The sequence below is a fragment of the Xiphophorus maculatus genome, chromosome 4 (assembly GCF_002775205.1).
Source record: "Xiphophorus maculatus strain JP 163 A chromosome 4, X_maculatus-5.0-male, whole genome shotgun sequence".
Lineage (NCBI taxonomy): Eukaryota > Metazoa > Chordata > Actinopteri > Cyprinodontiformes > Poeciliidae > Xiphophorus > Xiphophorus maculatus.
The window spans coordinates 10,029,395-10,051,627 of record NC_036446.1 but is presented as its reverse complement, the minus strand read 5'-3'; the positions used below and the strand labels follow the sequence as shown (position 1 = coordinate 10,051,627).

Sequence of the window (22,233 nt, the reverse complement as noted above, 5' to 3'; positions counted from 1 at the left end):
AAAAAGGAATTGAAAAATTACATTGCCGTACTGCCAAAAGTGATAAATATGATTTAAAGGAGCATGTAGATAATAAGACCTGACTGGGCAAAGATTTAATCCTTTATCTGAAGTTTTAATAATCAAGTCTTTAAGAAAAATCTGTACCATTCAAACTTTGTATGGTACAGAAAAAGCTTGAAAAAGGATTAAATTCTGAAACAAAAAAATTGCAAGGATTCTGAATGTAGGCATGTTTGGCACATTTTCAAAGGAATTATATGTTAAGCTATTTCATCTGAAAGTGCATTAAGAAACTTTGAAACAGTACCAATATTTTGCATGTAAGATAAAAACAAAGGCAGATTAACTTGTGGTATAGTTAAAGATAGTGATAGTGAAAGTTGTAAAGCTGAATTTTAATGATTTCTTTAGATATTACAATTAAATATCCAACAGCATCTTAAATTAATGTTTTCACCTTTTAATTCAAACCTTGAAGTTAAATTTTTGACCCTTGAATAACTTCCCATTTTTAATGGTTTGGACCATACAAGGAGTAATTAATTGTTGGGTTCCCATTTTCTTCACAAGTCACTAAAAATAAATGCACTGGAGAATCTTTGATAGAGGTAGTGTTCTTAAATCAAACAGAAAATGAAGGAAATACAAGCCATTTAACAAACAGTAGGGGGGGTGGGGGGGAAATCAGATTTTTTTTCAGTGTTTTAGTTGTTGACTATTGATCATAGCCAATCTAGGGGAAAATGATCAGTGTCTGATTTTGGCTAATGACATCACAACAGGCACAAGAGTCAAGCAGATGAGCTGGCATTTTAAATCTTTAATGCAAAGTGAATAACATCCCATAAGAGATTATAATGCCATAATTATTATTTTCTACAGTGGCATCTTCTAGAAGGCCAACACTCCCATCTTAGTAAAGATGGGAGCAGGAAAAAAAAAACTAACATGTGGAGTCACAGAAGAAAAAGAAGGGACTGCTTCATCTAGTTTGCATATTTCTGATTCCAGTTCAAAAAAACACATCTTCCAAATCAAATCGAAATAATCGTCTTGGAATATTGACCATCAGCTGCACTCATTTCTAAATATCGGCCTTGGCCATAGAAAAACCCACATCACTTGACCTCTAATCACAAACACACCACAGTCATAACCCAGATATGTTGGCACTCTGCATCCATCACTCTGAGTCATGCAGCAGAGAAAGTCAGCCAGGCTACACATGCACAGCACACTGTCAACTCTGTCACAAATTGAAATTAACAGGAAAAAAAGTAATAGGTGTTTGTTATCCCATTGGGAAAATGACAGGGAAATGGAACATGAGAAGTAAAGATTGAACTTTTAGTGTGTGTCCAGGGTGAAACAGAAGAGAGAAATATTACTTTGACCTGCCAGTCTGTGGTGAGACTTCAGACATATAGAGAAAAAAAATCAAACAACACTTATTGTCCGATTAGCTTTTCTGCTTTGTTGGATCTTGACATATTTGTGTGAAGTTGCCATTCAGATTATTTCAGGTTAAGCATCAATACATTTTTCCCAATGGCATTTCAACATTTATTTTTTATTTACCAGTTTTATTAAAAAAGCTTGAATGAAAGCTGAATGAACTGTTTTTACCATATCATGTATAAAAACTGGACATTTTGGTTGATTTGATACAAGCCTGGGTTTATGAAAAACCTGCGGCAACATTAATTCTGATCGTCTTTTATAATTTGTTCAAAGTCAGAAGTTTTTAATTTAGGAGATTTTTCTTCCTCTATGAAGAATGGTTGATTTATAGTACATGGAAAAACAAAGTTTGCCTCATGGAAAACGGTAAAATCTGCGGCTTTGGTGGGAATGAAATGTAATTGATTAAAAAAAGACAGACATAAAATTGTAACGATGGTATGTAAAAATATGTCTTGTATGGTACAAAAAATTATTTTAGTTTAAAAACTTCTAAAAGACTTGAAAAAAGTTATAAACAAATAAAAAGCACACCAAACTGCACAACCTGGCCATAATATATGCATAAAATAAAATTCAAAAGCCCAAGGAATTGTCCAAAGACCATTGGGCATTAACAGTCATTTATTTCCCTTGGTAAAACAAGCCAAAAGATATTTTGACCTTGGAAATATGTTAAAAATATTCCGGAGGCACAGCCGCACCTTTCAGTCAAACAGATTAATTTACATAAAAGCAGTGAATTCATACTTTTTGATCTGTCTCTATAGCTTCCATCTAACAGAACTTTAACAAGTGACAACAAGACTTGCAGAATCAAGAGCTAGTCTTTTGTGTGACTAAAATGTCAAGAATTCAAGCCTCACGGCTTTTGACGCCTTGTAAACCTTCAAATTTTATTAAGTTGAAGCTTATTAAGCCATTTAAACATTTGTTTTTTGTATTGCCACCTGAAATGCTTCCAGCTAAACTTTAAACTGCTTCCTGATTCATCCTTATTCATCATGACATGTTGGGGAGGTGTGGTTTACCGGGCTGAATCAGGGTCCTGGTTTTAAAATAGAACAAACCGAAGAATATTCACAAGCCAAACAGACTGAGTTCTGTTGATTGGGAAGAGTGAGGAGCTTGTGGACTGTATGTTACAGAGTTTACTGTAAGCCTCCGGTGGTTACAGGATGAACCCGGGAGCAGTGGAGGTGTTCTTTCGTTGAAATCCAGCGCCGGTGTTCGGCTGGCTAAATATGACTGGTGTGGCTAGACTCTGGGCATTCTTTCTGATTTACTGTATCAGTTGTGAATGGAGGGGGCTCCCTGCAGGTTTGGTTTAGCCAAGGTCAGCTCTGCTGCTTTTCAGATCTACAGAATGGGTTTTCTGTCAAGCCTGAGCTTCTGCAACAGAGTTCCGGTGAATTTCTTTCTCATGTGGAAAATTATTTTTTTATGAATACGTTTGCCCCCTCGGGCACCTTGTCAAAAATATATTGGAAATGAGGAGTAAACAGCCTGGATGTAGCCTAGCGGCGATGGACGAGGCAGCAGCTGAGGTGTATCCTCTTTTCTTTTCTTTCTTTTCTTGTTTTATGGAGCTTCAAGTAGATTTCCTCCGATTGTCCGGGTGCTACAGCCAGTTCCGGAAAGGTTATCAAAAGTAAATATGTAATCTGGAGGCTCATCAAAGCTGCAGAGATAGGCTTGTGTACTCAGCTGTTAAATCTGTCAGTCCGGAAGCAAAGAGAGCGGGGGAGCTAATAGGCTGCTACACCTGTCATTGGTGTTTTCCCTCTGCTGCTGTAAGCATGTGTATTTTGATCAGAATCTCCTGGTTAGGATCGACATGAGCATAATTAGCAGAAGTGCTCTGTGAAAGACGGACATGCCGGATCTGCAGAGAGGCCACTGAGGGTAAAGCATCCAGGCTGTGGTGATGTAACATCATCAGGCAGTGTGCATTTTTATAGGTTTGCATGTTGAGACTGCATTAACAGGTATACAGATGACTGACATGGAACAGAGACAAGTCGATTACCGAGAGACAAAACAACCATACCAGCTCTTCTTGTAATAAAAACACATCTAATTTCTATATGTTTTTATTGCCATTAAAGTAAAATAAATTAAGATGGCCAACTCATCTGCCTATAACTTTGCATTGGTGTACGTTAGGACCTAAAATCCTGTATCTTTTTTTTTTTTTTTTCAAATTTTACAAATATATTTGAACATTTCTAAATATTTACATTGGAATCTTTCAACTACAGTTGATTGTCAGGCATTCATGCTCTGCTTGCCACATGGACTGGGTTCATGCATTCGCAACAGGTGGAAAGTCACTCCTCTTTCATGCAGTACTGTCTTGCAATGTTGGCATGGTGAAAATGGTGCATCTTATACAACTTTGAAGGTATAAAAGCTCCCATTCATGTGGTGGGATCATCAGGAAAACAATGTCTTTACTGGAAATCCACCAGCTTTCCTTGTTTCACATTCAAACAGTATAACTTTATAGACCAGCATTTAAGTGGTAGTGTGACAACCTGTTAGCTGATTGGTGTGAGTTTTCCATGACTCAATGCCCTCCAGCTTTTGAAGTGTAAAGCCTCCTCGCAGTGATGTGCGATAATGGCTTCCATGCTGCTGTGGGTGCTGCTGGGGCTTCGGGCTGAGTATTGTTTTGAGCCCATCTTCCAGGTGGGAGTAAGAGCTGGAAAGGTAAACACTTCACCTATCATCAACAGTCATTACTGTCTTTAGTCACCAAACTTTTCCGCACACTGGCTTGCATAATTCAGAAGCACACACTGTACAAAGCGTTGTGTTTTGATCTCAGTTTTTGTAGCAGTTAGTTTACAATAGAGGTTGGCGTGGACAAAGTAAACACATTTTCAGCAAGTTTAAAAGCAAAAAAAAATAATGTGAAGTATTGTTGGTCCTCAGCAAACCTCAAAAGCACTCATATGCATTTATTTCCAATCTGTGCACATCAAAAGTCAAACTAGTACCTTTTGTTCTGTGGCCTTTGGTCCAAAGCCAAGACATTTCATTCCTGTTGAAGAGGAGTTCTTTAATTCATTTAATCGGTGAGCATGAACTGTAAGATTTCTAGAGGGGAAGATTTCTATTGTGAGATGGCAGCATTTGGACAAGAACTACTGTGTGTGTTGAATTTTGGAGCTTTGCCCTGTTGGCAGTGTTGATTGGTCAACATTTTGATGTCAGCCGAAATAGCTGAACAATTTTTGGACGGAAATTACTACCTTGCATAAATTCCAAAGATCTGATGACTTTCTATTTTGTATTACATTTTTAAGTTGTGACAGCCGCCACATAGTGAAAACAATTATAACTGCCTATTTTATTGTTCATACAAAGAAAAAATGCATTAATACGCACAGTGAAACCCATCGTGGGGCAGATGTTGAACTACCAGCGGGAGAAAAGACCTAAACATACATAATTAAAAAGTGTCTTTTGGTGGTGTCCTTGATAAAATGTTATGAAAGCCTGTTAAAAGCCAGCTGAGAAACAAAACAGTAAGGGGTTATGAGGCTTATGCTTGAGTAACAACAGCCGGGAAGTCAAAAGTTTATTGTTAAACTAAGCATGAATCCAACCCAATTCAAGTGTTTACTTTGTCACACCATGTGAAGTCGCTTTTAAAGAATGAGAACAGGAAGACAAACTTCTGTCAACAACAGCACAGCTCAAGTGTACTGTCAATATTTGAATATGATAAAAAAAAATTTGTGAGCATGACAATGGCAGGAATGGAGTGTTTGTGTACGTGTGTTTTTGTATATACTTTTAACAGCAAAGAGCGTTCCAATAAATGAAATATCTTGATTTCTAAGAGCAGTTTTTGCTGGTATACTAAATAAGCTTTAAGTAAATACAATTGAAAGAAGGAAACTGAAAATGAAATAAAATAATAGAGCAGGTACTTTCAGTTTTTTCATATCAAGTACGACTTTGGTAAATAGCAAGTTTTCTAAGTACCACCATCTTGAAAGACATTCTAAACCATGTAAAACCAGACAGGATTGTTTTTGGGGCTGATAAAAAAAAAAATTAAAAATCATTGAGACAAAAAAATGTATCCATTGATGCTGCAATATTAATCCAAGGACACAGGGTGAATAAATGTTCATGTTCTCTCAGAAGTTTAAATTTTCAAGTTTTAGGTTGGAAAGGTAGCCAGAAAGGTTCCTAGAAGTGGGAAAGTCAGATGTTTTTCACCAATCCATACCTTAAAAATCCATTGTGGCTGCCTTGCATATTAATTATGTCTGCTGATAGAATGTATTTTTCACTTTCAACAGTTTGTATTTATTAAATCTTTTAAATACAGTAGCACGTAACCCCCATTGGTACACATTTCTAAACTGTTTATAAGGACAAACTAATTATTATTAGCTTTTGTTGATAATAGTAGTTAGCCTGGCTACTTGTGTCAAATAGCAAATCCAATTTGTTTTCCAACTTGGAATGGGAACACAACTGAATTGGGTTTAGTATCATTCCCAAGTTCTGACTTCAGAGGTGAATAAAACAGTTTCTGACTCGTTGTTGCCCACTTTATCAAAGTAATTTTATTTATATCTTGCAAATAATTCACACTAAAATTTATCTTGAGTACTTCTAAAGGTTGCCCAGGTACCTTGAGTGGGTATTTGTGCCACAGTTTAAGAACCTCGGCTTTGTTTACTTATTCAGTCTGCATGCACCAATGGCCGCTCACCTCCTTTTTGTTTCTCCCTCTTGCAGTCTGCACTCCCAGTATCGACATCGGCAACAACATAAGTGAATTCAGACAACTGGAGAACTGCACAGTGGTGGAGGGCTACTTGCAGATCCTCCTCATAGGTGACAAAAGCAACAACAACTTCAACCAGGAAGTCTTCCGCACCCTCAGCTTCCCCAAGCTGACCATGATAACGGACTACCTGCTGCTGTTCAGAGTTTCAGGCCTGGACAGCCTGAGCACGCTCTTCCCTAACCTCTCTGTCATCCGTGGCCGTAACCTCTTCTACAACTATGCCCTGGTGATCTTTGAGATGACCAGCCTGAAGGACATTGGCCTGTACAACCTGAGAAACATCACCCGGGGGGCCATTCGCATTGAGAAGAACCCAGAGCTCTGCTACCTCGACTCCGTAGACTGGTCCCTCATCATGGATGCAGAGTTCAACAATTACATCGCAGGGAACAAGCAGTCCAAAGAGTGCAGTGACGTTTGTCCAGGCATCATGGAAAACAATCCCATGTGCAAAAAGACCATGTTCAACAACAATTACAACTACCGCTGCTGGAATTCCCATCATTGCCAAAAAGGTAAGCCGACTCTGACACATAATATGTCATCTGGGATTTGAACAGGATCGTGCAGACAGTCCAGCCTTTGACCTGATTCGTGTGGATGCCAAATTCTTTTGCTTAATAAACAGATTTCCAGTCATGGCCTGCTGCTCGTCACTTTAATGCCTGTGTTTTGGCTGAGAGAGAGGCAAAAAAAAAAGCTGAGGGTTGTAGGGTCTGCAATTTCTCTCAAATGTTTACCCAAGTTAAGGTCACACAAAGAAGAAGCCTAAAGAAACTTATTTGCTTAGGCAAAGCCTCTCCCCAGGTCTTTGTTGCTTCAGTTTAAGAGTGTGCATGTCAAATATCAGCAGCTGTCTAACACGCTGAAAGTGTAGTTATCTTTAATTGTAGCTGACAAGTCGAGGTTGGGCCAATTAATCCCACCTTCTTTAATAAACGCTTTAAAGATTGTAATTATTCTGCCTGTGTACATTAAGTTTAAAAGCTCCTTTTTGTGTTTATGTATGTGGGATTTAGGATAACTTGTTTTGCTGGTGCCTTTAAGGCGATGTGTTTTGGCTGGCTGTGTGTGTGTCAGGCTGAAATGTTTCCCTGGTGACTGTGCCTTACTGCAGACTCAGCATGTTAATGTTTTCTGTCTTGTGACATGGAGCTGTCGCAGGACTGGCCTGGAGTTGGCACGTAGGTATGTGCAGCAACACAATTCTGCATCAAACACTCTTGCAACACGGACGGTTGTACATTCGCATTTATGTGTGAAGGAACGAGGTGTAAAGATGCAAATGTTTGACAGGCCCACATGCGCCTGGGCTGCATTGTGGGTTGTTGGAGTGACAGAGTGTGGGCATGCTGAAAAAGAAATAAGAAAGTGGAATATATTTGATGTGTTGGTTATTTCACTTCGTCTTTGCTTAAATTAGAGTCATAGAGAGCTTTTTTATTTAACAGTTTATGGTACTGTGTTATTTAATCTCATCTATTTGGGCTGCAATTTACTACTTCTCCAATGTGGAAAGGCTATGTGCATAAGTATAAACTAGTGATGATTCATTTGTCAACTAAATAGTTCTTTTGATTTGACTTTTCTTTTTGTGGACGTTTGCATATTTTGCCTGTCGAAGTCTGCACACCTGTGAATTTCACCCTGATTCCTCTACATCATACACAGTCAACACTTTATTCGGCACACCTTACTTACTCTGGAGTTGGACCAATTTTTGCCTTTATTCCTAGTGGTATAAGCTCAACAGGTGCCTAGAAGACTATCCTCTTGTAGCTTTTTAAGTTAGTTTTTAAGCAGTATTACCTTTTATGAGTGATGGTTTGCGGCCATTTAGGAGTTCACTTCTGTTCAGTTGAAGTGAACTTTGGTGCAATACGACTGCATATATGAATGCCAAGAGGACTGGAGACTGCTTCAAAAGCATAGTTTCCATAGTGACTATTTTTTTTTAAATTGTCCCAAACAGCAAAATTTGTCTTTTTTGTTTAGAAGGGAAACCTTCTAGGGCTTCAGCTACCAAATACCCCACTGAATAATTTCTCAATGAATAATAGACTCTTTAGGTTTTACTTGGTTATTTTATTAATAATGTTTTGTTAAACTCCTTCCAGAATTGGTGATCTTGCTCTCATAAAGGCATTGTCCAAGTGTCTGTCCAACAGCTGCTCAGGGATGCATCCAGTGTAATGACACTGGAACACTCTACTGCAGAAAAATTGCAGCTATGTCACTTTAGCGTTTCAATCTGTAGTCTAAATGCCACTGGAGAAAAATAAAACTAAAAGTTATGGACTGGATTGAACCAAACAACTCTGTGGATGTTTTGAGTGTTCAACAGAGAATATCATCCCTTCATCCACTGCTTTCTGTGGATCTGTGGTTCTGTGGACCTCTGATCCAGTATTTTCTGAGCAATCTCTTGCCAGAAATATTAACATAGTGTCTGGGTGAAATGTTTTGTTGAAACTGCAGACATGCCAAGGCTCGGGAATTCTGATGATTATGCCATATTTACCATAAAGTGTCTGGGTCAGATTTATCGCAGCTGTTTTCCAGAACCTGTCTGACCAGATGAGACCTTTTGGTGGATGATCTATATGTTTTGTCATCTTGAAAAATATGGCATATTTTGTTTTTCCTATTTAAGGAAAACTGAAATAGGTGGAGGATGACCACGTGATGATGCTCAAGCGGCTCATCAGACAGTGTGCCAGACGAAGTGAACAGCTTATCAGTTGCTGCCATAAAGCAGAATTTATCACAGACAACATCAACACAACTGCTCTCCCTGCAGGGACTGTGTTGTTGGGGAGGCTATAGTTTAACTTGAAGTAGTTTTGTGCTTTAAACTCATTCATCTGTTGAGACGAATAACATAAGTAAACAACCCATTTTGACAGCAAAGCAGGAGATTTATCTATCATGTTTGTCAGTGACGTGCGGTCAGGTTCATAGCTGGTGAGGCACTGACGTAATTACAAGTATTTATGTTATTGTTTACATCAGGAAAATTCGTGCCTGCACACAACCCTGGAGGGCAAAAAGACTATGCTTTTACGCCATCCATAGCAGCTTTGCCGTAATAGAATAATTCCGTTAAGTCAATGAAACTTGGAAATGTAGGGTATTGTTAATTTAGTGCTGTTCTCCACTGCAAAGAGAAAACAAATCAGAAAAACCGTCAACTCGAAACCACTTCTTTCTCACCCGCTGTCTCAGCCAAACTATGCGCAGACTCGTTGCCATAGCAACTGACAGTCTTATGTTTCAGGATTCAACACCAAAAACACTCAAATATTTCCCACAAAAAATAATAGAACATTCAGTCTGTTGCAGTAGTATGTTTTTGGCTGTGGTACAGCTACTGCTGCTTTTAGCTAACCTAACACAGTTTGTGGATTATGTTTTTTTTTCTGCATTCTTTACACATGCAAACTGTAGCTCACAAAACACACATTTCATTAAAAAAACTAAACAAAAAAAATGTCGTTGCCGTCTTACCTTTACTTATAAATGAAGTCCATGCGCCGCTCCTTCTGCATAAAAACATCCATCACTTCCTGGTAAAAGTCTTCCTTATTTTCCTTCAGTTTTAAAAGGACTCTCCATCTCAGTAGAGATTGCTGCCAGGGTAGAAAACCTTCCTTGATCGGTCCTTTTCCGGCTGTATGTTTTGAGTCTTTTCAATGCTGAGAATGACCGCTCCACTGACACTGTGGTAGCTGGCACAGTAAGAACTAGTTGGAGCAACTTCATCGCCTCAGGAACAGTTGCAATAAGATCCTTCTTGGCCAAAAAGTTGAGAAGCTGTCCAGGAGATTTACATTCATCCCTTATTGTTTTTGAGCTATACAGTCCAATGAGATCCACCTTTAGTCTGACAAAGTCAAAGAACTTGGCATACTTTCACAGGCTCTGCAGTTTCGCGCCATCAAAATGTTGCGACATTTCATTGAATTTTGCGCAGTCCAAAAACCAAGGATAGGAAGCTCATCGAAATGGTTAAACCTAGCCTTCATTTGATTGCTGATGTCGTCAAGAATGTTACACAACACACGTCTCCTTTCATCTCTAACCGACTGTCTCCACACTTTGTCAAAGCAAGTGCACCACATTTCTACTCAAATCGGTCGTAGAAACTGTCAAACTCCAGTCTTATGTACTGGATAACTGAAACTGTGTCGCGGATGCATGCAAGACAGTATTCAATGTCCATCACTTTGTTTTGCAACACTCTGGAAAGTGCGTCGGTTTCATTGAAAATGCCCTCACTGAGGGTAATCAGTAAGGGCAGTAATCAGGGAGCATGTCGATGCTTTTGACAGCCACCAATCGTATCCTGCTGCCATCATCAGCGTGTCATTATCCCAGCTATCGGGATTTTCCATAATAATATGAAACACAGCACGCAGATCATTTTGGTGCATGCTTATTGTCTGCAGCAGCCTAGAATTAGAATTCCACCTTGTAGGCACTGCTCTGGGTAAACGGCGCTTGACAACACTATCCAATAAGTGAATGCGCTGTGTGGACTTGCTGAAAAACGTCCCTAGTCCCTCAGCCATTATAAAAAACGTGCGGCACACTGGCATGCACTTTGATGAATGCAGTAGCACCAGGTTCAGCTTGTGTGCATAACAGTGGGTAAACATGGCCTCGGGCACCTTTTCTTTTATTTTAGCCTTCACCCCATTAAGCTCTGATGCCATTACAGCTGCCCCATCATATGTCTGAGTTACAAGCTTATCAACATTCTCCAACACTCTCAGGACATACTCCGCTATGGCAGGAGCACGTCTGTCCTCACTCACATCATCGAAGCCCAAAAACGCCTCCTTCACCTCAAAACCTGCTTCAGTTTTGGCCACATAGCGCAATATGACAGAGATCTGAGCTTTGCCTGTGACATCTGTGGTCTCATCTATTTCTACAGCAACAAATGGGGCTGCACTGATGTCTTTTTTAATATCATTTCTAATTACTTCACCGACTGCTTCAATTAAATCATTCTGTATTCTGTTAGACAAGCCAGAAAATACAGTAGATGTCTCCAAATGTCTTGCTAGCCTGTCATCTTTCTCAGCAAAGACATGTAAAAGTTCAGCATAGTTGCCACGATTAGCAGAGCCCATGCTCTCATCATTTCCACGAAATTCTAGTTGCTGTTTGGCGAGGAAACAAGTTGCATTGATATCTTTTAAAATCTCTCGGTTCTCCTTTACCTTAACATTATGGATACAGATGTTGAGTCTCCGCTGTTCGTCCAAAGCCAAATCTATCCTCGACGTCCCAAACGTTTTCAGTGCGATCTGGCTTTGAATGTGAGGGGTCGACTGCTCATGTTTAGAGAGGCTTCTTTGCAAATTCTTCAAGTCGCAAAATCCCGCCTGAGTCCACACAGTGCCACAAGTGGAAAACAGAAGGCAAGGGAAGCAGAAAAGACAATTTCTGACAAAACATCCACAAAGCCAGTCTTTTTTGTGTGCCACTCCATTTGAAAAGAGCGGGTAACCTTTTGTTTCATACTTTGAAGCATACCTTTCAGCTCTGCTGTTCTTCTTCCTTTACTTATTATTTCCTGTCTAGCTTGAAAGTCCACTTTAGAAAACCCCAAGTTTAGAGATGTAGTCATCCATGTTGACTTGAAAAGAGATGAGAAAACAATAAATCTACTGCTGCACTTGACTTATTCTGTATTGCTAGCTCGCTGTCTCTTACTCTGCAGTTGTGGAGTCACAATGTCTGGAATCATGAGTGCCCCCTGCAATGAGGCAAGAAAACTGCCTGCCTCACCTTGAGTCTGTTCTCTGCCATTTATGATCGGTCCTCAGCATACGAAACACGTTACACACACTACAGTTTGTGACAAAAAACACTGTACATTGTATGAATAAGCTAAATAATGTAAAATCAATGTATATATTAAATGTTTTTTAGCCATTTTATTGGCGATGTACAGACAAGAGGAACATGCTCTCATAGAATGGCAGCCAGTGCAGTTAGCGAGAGGTTGCGCAATCCCAGGTGAGGCACAGCTCGCTGCTGCCTCACCGGCTTCGCTTCTGAGCATTTGAATAGGAAATTGCTAAAATTCAGCAATTTTGAAGAAAAAAAAACAATTAAAATTGGTTAAGCTAAATTAAAATTAAATACTTTATAGTATAAACCACCGTGTGAATATGGTAATATAAATTATATTATAAAAATTATAAAATATAAAGTTTATCATTACATATTATTTTTTCATTATGGCTGGTGAGGCTCTGCCTCACCTGCCTCCCCTGGCTGCACATCACTGATGTTTGTTTACACAACTATTGCCCCAGGAGGTACGAACCAGTGACTTACACAGAAAATGACTGACATAAGCAGTACACACAGAAACACAAACTGCTGCTGATTGGACACTACGGGCACACAGCACCTTAAAGGAAGACCTCTCTTACATTTCTTTCAAACTGATAATGGATAAATTCATGACGTTCTACGTTATCAAAGTCGACTGTTTGCAGCAGATATTCTTATTCACTAGAAATGCATTAAAAGATGAAAATAAACAATTAAATAACTTTTTAAAAAAGGAAAATAAACATTTTATTGCCTAAAATGCAATAACAAAGCACCTCTTCAGGGTATGCCCAATCATTTCTAGTAAAAGATGCATCTACACCTTAAAAAAGTACTTCTAACATCAACATGTTATCAAAAGCTTGGTCCTTTCTGTTTGACTTAACATCAGTACAGCATGATGGGACTGATCTTTTTTATTTATTTATTTATTTTTGTTTTTTTGGATTAACTGATTTATAGTTGGATTGCAAAAGATGCTTAATAGGAGATTTTTGTTATTTTATAGAATTATAAACAGGTGAAGCTAAAACTATGCCACTTAAAAAGTTCTGATTAGAACATATTTACAAAGTAGTTTGTTTTTGTTTTAAATGCAAAATGTTTTTTTTCAGTTTTGGGTAAATTACTGCTCTGAGAGTACTGCTCTTTCTTTAAAAAATTGGCCTTTTAAAGTCTGAATACGCCAGTTAATGACTAAGCAATTTCTTAATAGTATATTCTTCACTATTAATTGATTAATCTTTTCAACCCTAGCTGCTTCACTAAATATAGATAAACAATAGAATTTGTCTCGACTGTTTTGAAGATGAAAGTGAAGGAGCGTTCTTTCAACCTGCCGACAGTGTGTGCAACAACAGGTGGGGAATGGGCTGTGCTACATGACTGTGCTCCATACAGGCGAAGAAACCTGGTTATTCCAAGACTTTCTCTCATTAAACGACTTGAAATGTAGAAACAGTATGATGAAAATTTAGCAATTTTAAGTACTTGGAATGCTAATATTGACTTTATTATAATTATAGTTTAGCATTAGCAGAAAACATACCCTCCACAGTGGACCATGTTGTCACTCTCATTCATCTACCGTAATAACAGGCTATATCAAGCTTCAGGGACTGCACAGTGGTGCAGTTGGTAGCACCGTTGCCTTGCAACAAGAAGGTCCTGGCCCGGGGTCTTTCTGCGGGGTCAGTTTGCAAGTTCTCCTTGTGCATGCGTGGGTTCTCTCCGGCTTCCTCCCACAGTTCAAAAACATGACTGTTAGGTTAATTGGTCACTCTCAATTCTCCTTAGGTGCAAGTGCATGTGTGCATAGTTGTTTGTCCTGTCCAGGGTGTACCCCGCCTCTCGCCCAAAATGTCTCGCTGGAGATGGGCACCAGCATCCCTCCCGACCGCACTAGGAACAATGTTATTTGGGATCTTTTGTTGAAGTGTCTGCCTTGCTTACAAGACTTCTGCTGTGCTGACACAGCAGCTTTGAAATGTCTTGCTGCTGAAATGTGCTATACAAATAAAATTTGATTGATTGATTGATTGATTGACACATGAGTCAACCATTCACTGCGTGTCCACATTCAGTTTTTCATTGGATCAGTAAATGAAGGAAAGGAAAACGCAAAGTCTGTTTTCAGTGTATTTCTATAAAGGGGCATGCCTTTAGCCTAAACTCGTTCATAAAACCGAAAGGGGGGAAAAAAAGAAGATTCAAAGCCAGTTTCCATCTGTGGGAAAGTTTTCCAACTCTGCTGGTGGGGGCTCCATTGTGTTTACTTCCCTCATTTGTTTTTTGGGGAATCTGGGGTTGTCTCATTCATAACTCATGTGCTTCTTCTAAAGAGGTGCTGTGGCTTTGCGTTCTGGGAAGCAAACATGTTGTTTCACTTTACCTCTGTCCCTCAGAGCAGACCTGCACACATGCTCACACATTGAACAGCATGGGGGGATGTGTTTTTTCCTGCAGTTTGTATGGTCTGAGGAGATGAAAGCACATAATTAAAGTACCAAGTAGGTCTGGGATTTACTGGAAGGAATTTTTGCCATCTGTTAACCCCTGCTTGAAGGGATTACTATTAACCAAGACAGTTTTTTTCCCCCAGAGTTGTTTCTCACCCTTGCTACGCTTTAACTCACTTTACCCAACATGTCACTGTGTGTCAAATTTGTTTTTCAGTCATTGGGTTGTTGTCTTGATGACTCAATGAACTTCATTCATCAACTGTAATAGTATAGAAAAGAAAAGGAAATGTTCATAGCCTATACTACATTCCTGGTCATTGATAATTAGGGCTGGACAGTATGACTGAATAATTATTGATTCATTTTTTTGTTTTAAATAGCTAAAATACTACCAACCTGGTGAGTGACAGTTTCAATTTTATCCAGAAGTTTCACTCCACGCCGTTAGTTTTTAAGCTTTTAAGAGGCAGGGTGGTGAAACATGAAACTTCTGCTACGCCAGTTAATTGACAGATTGTTGCTAGGTAACCATAGAGTCTTAGTTGATGCCACCAAACTTGTTTAGCTGGCCATGAAAGCTTGAGGGGCTGAAGCCTTTTCTCTGCAACATCCCCCAGAATGCTGTGCGGTACTGTATCAGAGTTTAGTAAAATTATTGAAAGTTCTATAAGATGTATTATCTATTAATATTGATAATGTCTATCACAATGTATGTTATGTTATTGATTCATTGTCCAGCCCATAGTAATTTACATGTTTTTTAGATTTCAATGTTTGAATTTTGTAACACTTTTAGTGGTCAAATGGGAAAAAATGTTTTCCTGCTGAGTAAGATGGCAGAGGAATGGATTTTACAAACTCATTTGTAAAATTGGAGGGAAAAGGACTGAGAAAGTGAGTCAATAATTTTGAACTTTGCATCAAATATATATAATCTAAATATAAATATAAATGGATTAACTGGACACATAAATTGCAAATACAACTTCAAATTAATTCAGTTAAAGTGGAACTCTGGGGTTATCAAAATTATTCATATTTGGTTATAACTTTGCATGAAAATGGAATTGAAAGATACTAATTTGTGTGAAAATTGATGCAGACTGAGACATTTTCATTTCCTTAAGCAGATACAGAACTTCACAGTACCAGTGTAGATACAGAACTCTTCCTCGTCTTTCCCCTCAATTACAAAGGCTCTCCCAAACAATCATGGCTGAGAATCAAAACAGTAAGTTGCTGCAACCCTCCTAATAGTATTTAGAATTAGAATCAAAAGAGCGTTTGTGACTATTTAGCCAACATGAAGCTGCTTGGAGGAATTTTACCTGTAGGTCAGAGGAACTAAAAAAGTTGACTGATTCTGACTTGGCCTGATGTTAGCTCTAGAACTCTGGCGAAGCACCTTATTTAAACACTGTCATCCTAAAATTGGAGAGAAATTTTAAATGGTAACTGCAAAAGGGAATGAATAAACAAACGCAGTCAAAAATAAATATTAGCAATTTTATGACACCATTACAGTGTTATGTCAGTCTACAAAGTAGGAAATGATGACACAGAAACAACAAGCCCTTTTTGGTTGTAGAGGAGCTGATAGACAATGTGGCAAAAAAAATATTGCATATTTTTAATGTGGACTGCACATTCAGTCCACATTAAAAATGGTGGACTGAAGCTGACATTTAGAGCAGAATCTAATTGGAACCATTGACTATAAACTACCCTGCTGATTCTGGGTGATTACTTATGAATATTTGAAGCAAAAGTACCAGAAACACAGAAAATGAGCAGGGCTTCTGCTTAATACGTTTATACAGAACCAGAGTCCTGTATGTAATAACTCCTTCTAAAACTCAACATACATTTTACTCCAAAAACTCCAAGATGTTTAACCAGAGTTTACATATTGGTTGATCCAACAATCCTTTTATAATAATAATTATTTTGTTTGACTCCTTCTGCACCGCCACTTGGTAGGTAAACTGGCAATTGGTAGCAGCTCAGTTCACTTAAGTTTCATTGCAGACTTCTGGAGCCACTTATGAACCTTCTCTTCCTCAAAAACCCCAAAGACCAAAACACCTGTTTTGGTCTGATTTCAGTTTTTAACCCATTCTAGATTCATTGCATTGACCCATTTCTCCAGCACTCTGAATTTGCTTTAATGATTGAGTTTGAATGTTAACAATAACAAATAATTACCTTAGTACCACTTGACGTTGACAAATTAATAGGCTATGGAGGTCTTAAAGTGAATGAAATCGCCTGAAGCGACATTCCAAAGGTCAACCAGTGAAATTTTAATAAACTGCATGGTTTTGCACCTTGAAACACACTTTAAAAATGTCCATAATAAAATAAAAGTGTCATTAAATTAAGGTCAAGGGGAAATGTTGCAAGTCACATCACCAACACACATTTTTTTTTATTATTGATTTGCATTACAGGCTCTTAGTATTGCAGTACAAAAGCTAATAATTATGATTAGCCCAAGGCAACCATTTTGTGTTATGGCACTACTACAAGGATGCTCATGTAGTTAAGGACTGCATAAGAATTTTGCACAGATTAACAGTGTTGGGGTTTTTTTATGTGACGTGAGGCCGCAGGGCTAAAGCCAGGGATGTTTTAAATCAGGGAATATAAAAGTTAGAGAAGACGAGCTCCTGTAAAGAGTTCAAAAGACAATCTGACTTGCTTGGCCCAGTGCTAAAGGTTTAAGGAATCCCAGTGACTAGCAATTCCTGCTGATATCAGTTTAATCTCTGCTTATTATTAGCTCCATACATTCATGTACAGAATACCAGCATCTGCTGTCTGTATTAATACGTGCTAAACTGGAAGTAAATGTGCAAGGGGCTGTGTCTTGGCTTGTGGTTAAATCTCTGGTTTGAAAGATTAAACAGCTAAGATGTCACACAAGACAAAAGATTGGAAAAGTGAATTTCACACACATCTGATTGGCATTTTGGAAAATTAGGGTAAAGTTCAGTACTGTCAAATTGTATTGAATTCAAAGTTATTTTAGCATATCAGTATGATCACATCTAAAATGCACATAAATTGACTTTTTTTTTGGCAATTTCATTTTTACTATCAAAAGTCCTGCTCAAATAAAAGTTTTACATAACTATAAAGCTGTGAATATATAATCAAGATGGTGTCTTAAACTGATGATTTAGTATTTATATTTGCCTTTTAAAATATCATGCCACCAAGACTAAAAAACTTTGATTTGCACACCGATAATTTGCTAATATTTAAATTTTGCCTTTTAATTTATTAAAGCATAGTCTTCATTAGCCGGTGACAATTATGATTACACAATTACACTTTACTGGTACTGTTGCATGTCCAAACAGATACCACATAATAATCCACATCTCCCTTCAGAAACACAAACGATAACAAGATGAAGAAAAAAACAGCTTTCTATATCGGCCCAGTTTTCCTTATCAAATCAATATATTTTTAAAAAATGACCACCATTGGTCAATACTATGTTAGTGCCAATATATCATGGACACCAAATTTCTTTCATTTTTTAAAACGAATTTTAAACATATTTGGTACAGAATATGACAGACTGAACATAAACAAAACATGATGTAGGAATTCAGCCTTTGACGGTTCAAAATTATAAGACTTGTCTAGACTCTTGAGGGCAACAAACAGCATAAACAAAGGTAGCGGCTCCATACAACTATATTTTAAAACAATAAAAAAGCTCAAGTTGCTACATCATTTCATTTGACATACCATTAAAAGGAGTTTAAACTGTAGGGTTGGTGTTGTGGAAATGTATTTAGCAGTTTTGAAAGTAACTTTAAAACATTCAAAAACCGTGTCGATGCCTTATTGTGGCTGAAACATAAAAATTCTGAAGTTTTGAAGAACTGATATTTTGTCCTCATCATAAGCAACAACATATATTTAGAGTTAAAACAAATTGCACAAGTCTAAAATTATCCTAATACTCTGTGATTATTTAGAATGAGAGGAGTAAGTTTCAGCTAATATTAACATTTCAATAAAGGAAATTGTGTCAATTTGAGCAAAGAATGGTACTATGCACTTTAATGTAATATTTTTGGTTCCTATAGTATGTATTTATACATCAATAACAGAGCAGTGTACAGCCCTCACGAGCATGATTATGTACAACTTCTCACAGACCCCTGACCCATTACTCTGAGACTGCCAGCACTTGTAAATTATAGGTGCTGCTTTGTGTACCATCCATGACTGCTTTTGGTGAACAGTCACACCCATCCCTGGAATTCCTGGAAGAAAACATTATGGGTTTGGCTGTACTGAAGAGCCGACTGTAATTATGTGGTCTTTAATTGTCCTCTGTTAACACCGTCATATGGGGATGAGCTGTGACCAGAGATTCAGATGAGTCTTTGGTTTGTGGATTTGAAGCTGTGCAGTTGGCACACTTTGTTATAATGGCTTTTTCCACTATTTTGCTTCAGTGATTTGAGTAGTTTTATGGAAAACAAGTTAAATATGTCTTATAAGCTTTAGTGTTATTTAAATGAATTCACATTTGTCTAAACATAGAGGTAGTGTGTGGTTAGGGTACTTCAGAAGTGGTGAACATTTCAACTCCTTCCAGTTTTAATTAAAAGGGCAGTATTATGTATTTTCCAGGCCCATTGTAACTTTTATAGCATTATCAAGTAACTGTTACTTTAAGTTGTTATAGAGATACTGTATATATCAAACATAACTTAAAAGAACTTTGACTTAACAATCTAACACCTTGAAATTGGACCTCTATTTCTTTAAGAAGCTCCTGTTCTTTATGACACTCTGCCTTTAGCACGTTATCACAACAAGGTTTCTCTATTAAGCATTTAACAACAATCTTAGGAGCATTACACTAAGTAGTTTGTGTGGTTAACTCAGCAGTTGTGCAATTCCACCAGGTGTTTCCTCATTGCTGCTGCCCCTAGTGTGAAGGAGCAGTGTGGAAAGGACGGCGCTTGGTGAGACCAAGCTTTTATGCACCCAAAATAATTGCCATGGCGATTGAAGGATTTCAGAACATGCACAAAAGAATAAAATCAACACTCCAGGTATGTTTTGATGAGGGAATAATATTATAGCATGATATAAGTTTTCAGGGAAATTTTTTGAACATTTCATTCTCATTTTTTTATTTATTTTAAGCTCCTCACTGATATTGCATCAACTTTTAGTCTTCACCTTCACAATTACTGCTTCTTCACAGATGCATGTTAGTGTAATTTCTTAGTTCTTAGCTATGTTTGCTGGCCTGTAAAACATTGTTTCAGTACGAAAGGCCAAGTTTCCAACCAACTTGTCACAAATCAGCCCAGTCAAGCTAAAAATCATCTAAATTCTGTCTTACTATTTACTTACGAATTAATTACTCTTATAAGCAAATGTACATGTTTATTAATTTGTCAACATGATAATCTTGTATTGGACTGGATTTCTTCTCTTCCTCCATTGACATTTCACCTCTCACCTAAAGGACGGCTTTTGTTCTAAATTAATTGCATTCATTTTGACCAACAATTTCCCCTTAGTGATATTTTTTATTTTTTTTTTGTCAAATAATTCGTGCCTACACAATGAATGAAATGAAAATACCCTGACATGGCACATAGTTTTTCTGACCTTTTGATTTCACTACATTGCATCTTTGATTATACCATCAGAAGACTGGCTTTGGCCACCTTTTTATTGTTTCAGGATTAGTCCCTAGGCAACTTTACATTTTGATTGAATGCCAAACAGGTCAGCAAAGAGTCAATTTTTTGACATTACAAAAATAAAAGTATAAAATTTCACAATCTGTGACTTTAAAGCATCTGCATTATCTATGTGATATTCATTCATTCATTCATTTTCTGTTCACCCTTTGTCCCTAATGGGGTCGGGAGGGTTGCCGGTGCCTATCTCCAGCTACGTTCCGGGCGAGAGGTGGGGTACACCCTGGACAGGTCGCCAGTCTGTCGCAGGGCAACAGAATATGAATATGTGAATATCTATGTGATATTCCAATCCTTATTTGTGAAGTCCATGTTATAGATTTTGAAATAGAAATTAGTCTAGATGTTAAAAAAGCGACAAAATTGCCCTGTACCGGGCGTGCCGTGGTGGCGTAGTGGTTAGCGCGACCCATATTTGGAGGCCTTGAGTCCTCGACGCGGCCGTCGCGGGTTCGACTCCCGGACCCGACGATATTTGCCGCATGTCTTCCCCCTCTCCTTCCCCGTTTCCTGTCAGCCTACTGTCATATAAGGGACACTAGAGCCCACAAAAGACCCCCTAAAGGGGTATAAAAAAAATTGCCCAAATATTAAAATATTTGTGAAATCCACAAATAATGCCTAGAAAGTTATAAAAGGCAGAAAAATGCCTAGAAGTTTAGGTTTGGAAAAGAATAGCTTTTTAGTATGGAAAAATGTGTTTGAACATCAGAAGATGCTTGGTTTAAAGTACCAAACATTCAGGCCTTGAATTCTGGTCTAGCCTGCATGTTTTCAGGCTGCCATTAAGATACTTTGCCTCATTCATCTTTTTCATCAAATTCTTGGAATACCTCTGTCCTCCCTCACAAATACACAGAGGAAAGGAATGTTGACAATGCAGATATACGGTCTGTGTGGGTGGTAGTGGTCAACATGGTAAGAAATCAAAGATGTGCACTTCACAGATTTTAAAATATTTGACCAGCTTTGTTTTGATGCACAGTTTTTCCTCAATATCAACACACATTTACTTCAACTCATCACTAAAGTTAAGTTGTTGAATTTATAAGTACAATAGTTTTGTGACATTTTAGTAATTTATATAAAAAAAAACATGTTGGTTTTTATGTCTTGGCACGCTTTATTGCTTTGTTGACATGTTCAAAACTGATTTTTGCTTAAGTGCAAACATGGAGAATTTAAGTGCATTTACAATGCATGTATATTGTTGAAGATGCATCCCTCTTGCATATAATGTACACTTATTAGAATTGGTGGATAAAATTTAGGTACTTATTGCAATGCCATCACCATTTATTTTTTCTAATTTTCCACACTTAATATTTACCTGGCTCACCTGCTTATGTTGGGCAAAACGTTCAATGGTCTCTATATAAAGTTAATTGCTACTCCCAAGGGATTATATACTTATTAGCTAAATTAATCAGAAAACAGTCTGCTACAGTGTCAGCCACTTTGAGCATCCTGCATGCCGAGGTGAGTCTTTACCTGTGCAGATAGTACATCTCCACAATGTTGCATGAGATTTCACAAACATCCGTAACATAACATTTGTTTACAAGTTGCATAAATTCCACATTAATGCAACATTTCTCTGGTACGTGGCATCTCTTAAAATTAAAGCAAACTAAAAAAAGATGCTAGGCTAAAATAAAGTGTGAGGCTAAAAATGATTATAAAACAATTGTGGCTGGTGTTTACCCTTTTCTTCCTGCCATTTGTGTTTTCATCTTACAATTAATGTTTAACAGAAAAAAAATGGACAAAGTAAAACAAATATGGGGAGAGAAAATAAAAACAATTTTATTCTTTAAAGCAAAACCATGAAATTGGTTTTGCCAATAGTGGGTGTGGTGTGCTGTCAATTATTTTTTAATTATCTCAG

General features: G+C 37.8%; 1 protein-coding gene across 1 annotated transcript in view; it reads left to right on the top strand.

Annotated features, from left to right (window-relative positions):
- Positions 1 to 22,233, top strand: part of LOC102235279 (insulin-like growth factor 1 receptor) — a 52,734-nt gene that overhangs the window by 1,863 nt on the left and 28,638 nt on the right. Inside the window, exon 2 of the mRNA XM_023332383.1 lies at positions 6,229 to 6,795. Within this exon, the coding sequence (XP_023188151.1) occupies positions 6,229 to 6,795 (567 nt within the window). The remainder of the gene's footprint in view (positions 1 to 6,228; positions 6,796 to 22,233) is intronic.